The following is a 4,506-nucleotide window of genomic DNA, read 5'->3' on the forward strand; positions in this document are numbered from 1 at the left end:
ATTATGTCTCAGAATGAAGATTCTCTACAGGTAATGGTATATTTTAAATTATACTTTAACTTTAACCACTATGCGAATTTATTTTTTGTCCAAATTTCACTATCTTCATACTTTTTATAGATGGAGACTAGTCTAGTGCAACATAATGCAAGGCCCCCAAAGCTTACAACCAAAAGAATGGTGTCCCAACCATCTAGTACTCCACCAGCAACCAATGTACTAGTCGATCCAATACAAGGTGCATCTTCAGGAACAGCCACACGACTAGCTAGTTTCATGAAATTTGTCCCTACTCCCGGATTCAAACCTCCAAGAAAAAAGAATTAAATTGTTGATCATTCTGCCTTTGGAAGCTTTATATGTAATAGCGTACTTTTGGATTAGTTACCTTTTGGATTAATTACCTTGTTTCTCTAAGTTTGGATAACTTTGTAATGATGACTTTTGGTTAGTTATACTTAGAATGGTTCTTTTTGGATAATTTACTTTGTTTTGTTTGTGTGTTGCATCACACTAAATTTTTTAGTTGTGTTTGAATTCAGTATCAATCTGGATGTTTTATTAATGAATTATAAAGAATTTGGATGATGTTTTTTATCTGAAATTGTTATATTTTATTTTGAGTTGTTTGATTCATATTAACACAGGGACAATTTTTATTCATTGAGACTTAAAATAAAAATAGATACAACAATGCATATAACAACATACGTTAATTTTTCTTCAAAATATTCCTCCAATTTGAATCAAAACTATCAAAATTTGACTATTTACCAAAAAGCATCAGGTCAATCTTCACCATTTCCATAATAACATAGCAACTACAAGCAAATTTATTACAACCAACAAAGCCCCTCCCAATTTCAAAGCCCTAACATCAGATTCCAAACTTCCAATCTTCCAAGCAAAGTTCGTCCTCCATTCTTCATCATTTTCATTTTTTGGTACTACTCTGCCTCTTAGTTCTCCTTCTTTATAGAATTCATTAGCCCAAACAAACAACACACACCACCTTTTACCAACACTCTGCAAACAGATTCAGCGGAGATGGAGAAAGAATCAGATACTACAAGCTTTAGAAGAAGTTAAGAATAATCTTGCACTTATATTGTAGTTTGGACACCCAAAAAAGAGTCTTCCTGGATTTGCATCTATTCCTGACCATCTCAGAACGGGTCTACACCCACACCCACACCACTCTGAAAATAGTTCTTCTCTACTTCGAGTGGTTCTCCAACCTCTATTAGAGCGTTGATTGTTGGAACTCCCAACGGATTTACTGGCGCTACCCATCATGGACTTCATAAAAACGTCTCCCAAAAGAAAAGTAAGAATCGACGAAGAAGTTAAGGGGCTTTAAATGAATTTGGGGATTAGGGATTTAGATAGTTCCTAGAGACCAAATTGATGCAAAAGTTTCAAATGCCACGTAATATATCCGTTAGACGTCCAGCGTGGCATTTTGTTGTACACCTCATCTCTCCGGTAATGACTCTGTGGTGGAAACCACCGCAGGAACTAAAATGATTAAAATTTATAAAGTTTAGGAACTAAATAGAGACAATTGAAACGTTAAGGACTAAATTGAAACTCGAATGTAACTTCAAAGACCAAATTAAATATTTTCTCTTTTTTTTTTTATTTGGTGCACTTACTACTTTTAATATCAAACGCCATTTGGCTTTTTTATAACTAACAGAAAATATCTTTTATACTCTAAAAAGGTGCATTAAAAAAAATACTAAACGTCATTTCTCATTTTTATAACTAACAAACATTTCTTCTGGAAATTCCTGTAAGATATTCCATGCGTATATCACCGTGGATTAATTTCTCTTTCATTCTTATATAGCAGGGAATGATTACAAACAGCCTATGACAAACAAAATTTTCACTTACATTAACTGGTAGGGAGACACAAAGGTTACTAGAGTAATACAAAATTTACATGCCTTAATAACTGATTAAAGAGAAGGGCAACAAACCTAAGAAACCTTAAAACGACGTCTATAACAGAGACCTAACATAATTCCATCAATATATATGGTGCCAGCTTAAAAAAGTTCACGACACTCCAATGTCAAAGTAGAATTTTACATAAGCAAGAACAAGAAAGGGTATCATATAATATCATATGCTTCTTTTTGTATCAATAACATTGTGCTAATTGCGACTTCTGCACTTTTCCATGGCTCTAGGTGCTGCAAGAATCAGAATATAGACAAGTGTGACAATTTAATTAGTACACTATGCATCGCATTTATGTTAGTGGAATGCAACAGTGTTATACATTAAAACCATGATTCTATATTCCAATTTGGATAGTGTTGATGAGTTTTCACAATTCAACAGGTAGATGCAAACTGAAGGAAAGTAGAGATTGCAAAAGAATTTGGCCCTACCTAACCCAATTGCTTCGGAACTCTTCATTATCCTCAACCTCTTGCAAGAGTCAGTGAACATCCTGAAGCAAGCAACAACGATGAGATAATTCCTTTAGGAAATAATCACCAATATCATATTTCTAAAAACTACGAGGGTATGACTGTAACTGACATTCTCCTAAAAATCAAAGCAGAAAAGATGTACTTACTCCCAAGGAACATCACCAACTAGCATCCAATCACCATCCTTGTCTTCATAGGTGAGCACGTATTCCGAGCCGTGGAGGAGATCCCTCAATTTGCTTTCGCTTGAATTATCTCGGCTAGAAACCCCATGAGAGCCGCATTGACCTGAACTTGTTAATAAAACATCATTAGAAGCTGTAACAAAAATGAAGATGGCAGTTACATAATTCAAATACAATTAACCATATAAGGAACCTCCCCAGTAGAGAATTATTAAAAAGTAATCATAGCACTCTTAGTGAAGCCAACTAGCTTGATCCTTTGTAATGAAAATATTAGTGTACTTAGGCGATATTACACTTACACACGACTTAATTCCCTTCATTTATACAAGTATACACTAACCTTGCATACAAATTCAATCTTCAAACAGACTAATTTACCGAAATACTTATGATCTTAATTCTGTAATGATAAACATAAGAAAAGGAGTGATATTGTGTAGAGAAGAACTCACCGAGAGTAAAACAACTAAACATCTTTTCGAGTGCTGAAGAGAGGTCCCTATAGGAAGCATAATTGTTGAGATCCATTTTCCTCAAGTATGGGGCGCCATCCATGCTGACTTTGACATAAAGGCAACCAGGCTTGGGTTCTGCATCAGCTTCATTCTTTTGAGGAGGCTGAGTTGCCATTGAGTTCTTCCTGAATGAACGGATTGGTGGCCATCCAACAACTTGTGCCCTGATTCACATACATAACAATAATAATCAATCAATTATATTATAGCATTATCATTATCATTATGATATGTGTTGTAATTGCAAGTTCAAAACAGCATAGTTAGCTAATAAATTGTTGACTATAGCAGGAAAAATGAACATAGGAGGGTTTCAACTTTCAAGTTTCAAGTTTTCAACCAACTAACTAATTTGTAAACTTTTCCAAGCATGCCAAATTAGTAAAACATGAAAGGGGCAAATAAAATAGAGAAGAGGGTAGGATAGTACTTTGCAGCAGGAGCAGGAATAGGCTTTGAAGGTTGTGGAAGTGGAAGAGGGTCATTGTTGGTATTGTCAGAGGGAGGAGAGAACAAGGAAGCATCTTTGCCCAAAGCCAAGTCAGATCCAGCTTTTCCATTCCCAGAAAGAACCCACTTGCCATCAATGGCGTCCGAGAAACCCCTCTTTGCCCCCAAACTAGTACTCTTCACCGGTGACTCTGACCCTGGCAACCCAAGCCTCAACTCAGTTGCTTTCAGGTTCAACCCAATGCTTTCTTCCATTTCACCAACCTCTCCCAACCCTACATACCCCTTTTCTGCAGACATCAACCCAACTCTTCTCTTTTGTTCGTAGCAGCGAGATTCTGAGACAAGCTTTTTGTGCTTGTGTGTGTAGAGACTAGAGAGCTTTGGAGTTCTTTCTCTCTCTGTTTTGTACGTAAAACTCACTGCACTCTGTTTGGTTTATTTATGTTTGTGTTTGCGCTGTTGAGTGTAAACCGTAAACTACAATAACTGCGACTTAACTAGTTGTATTTTTAAAATAGAATTGTAAAATAATAAATTGAGAACACAATTATCATTATTATTGTTATTATATATAAGAACGAGGATGTGGTTTACAAAAGAGAATAAGGAACTGTTTCTGCTTTTTACTTTTTCTTTTTTATAAATATAAAAATTCTTTGTTCTAAACTCTCTTCTTTTTTGTGTTTTTTTAAGGTTTAGTTAATATATGCTTTTAAAACATAAGTTAAGCTTACTATTAGTTTATAATAAATTTTTTTATTAATAACTTTAACATACATGTGTCATAGTTAAACTTTTTTTTCATTAGATTTGAGTGAATCTTTTTGTGGCCAATCACTCCGACAACCCACAGAAAGTACCCGGCATACTTTCTTTATTTTATTTTTTAACAATTAATGCCAA

General features: G+C 34.8%; 1 protein-coding gene across 1 annotated transcript; it reads right to left on the bottom strand.

The window, feature by feature from the left end:
* Window positions 1-1,822: 1,822 nt before the first annotated feature.
* On the bottom strand, window positions 1,823-4,218 carry LOC112790227 (auxin-responsive protein IAA27). Its single transcript, XM_025832528.3, has 5 exons — window positions 3,581-4,218; window positions 3,088-3,314; window positions 2,594-2,735; window positions 2,403-2,464; window positions 1,823-2,201 (listed from the first exon to the last, which is right to left on the bottom strand). Exons 1-5 carry the CDS (start codon window positions 3,898-3,900, stop codon window positions 2,164-2,166), a joined length of 789 nt encoding a protein of 262 aa, XP_025688313.1. The 5' UTR covers window positions 3,901-4,218; the 3' UTR covers window positions 1,823-2,163.
* Between the last annotated feature and the right edge of the window lie 288 nt (window positions 4,219-4,506).

This window comes from Arachis hypogaea, chromosome 3 (genome assembly GCF_003086295.3).
Source record: "Arachis hypogaea cultivar Tifrunner chromosome 3, arahy.Tifrunner.gnm2.J5K5, whole genome shotgun sequence".
NCBI classification, from domain to species: Eukaryota; Viridiplantae; Streptophyta; class Magnoliopsida; order Fabales; family Fabaceae; genus Arachis; species Arachis hypogaea.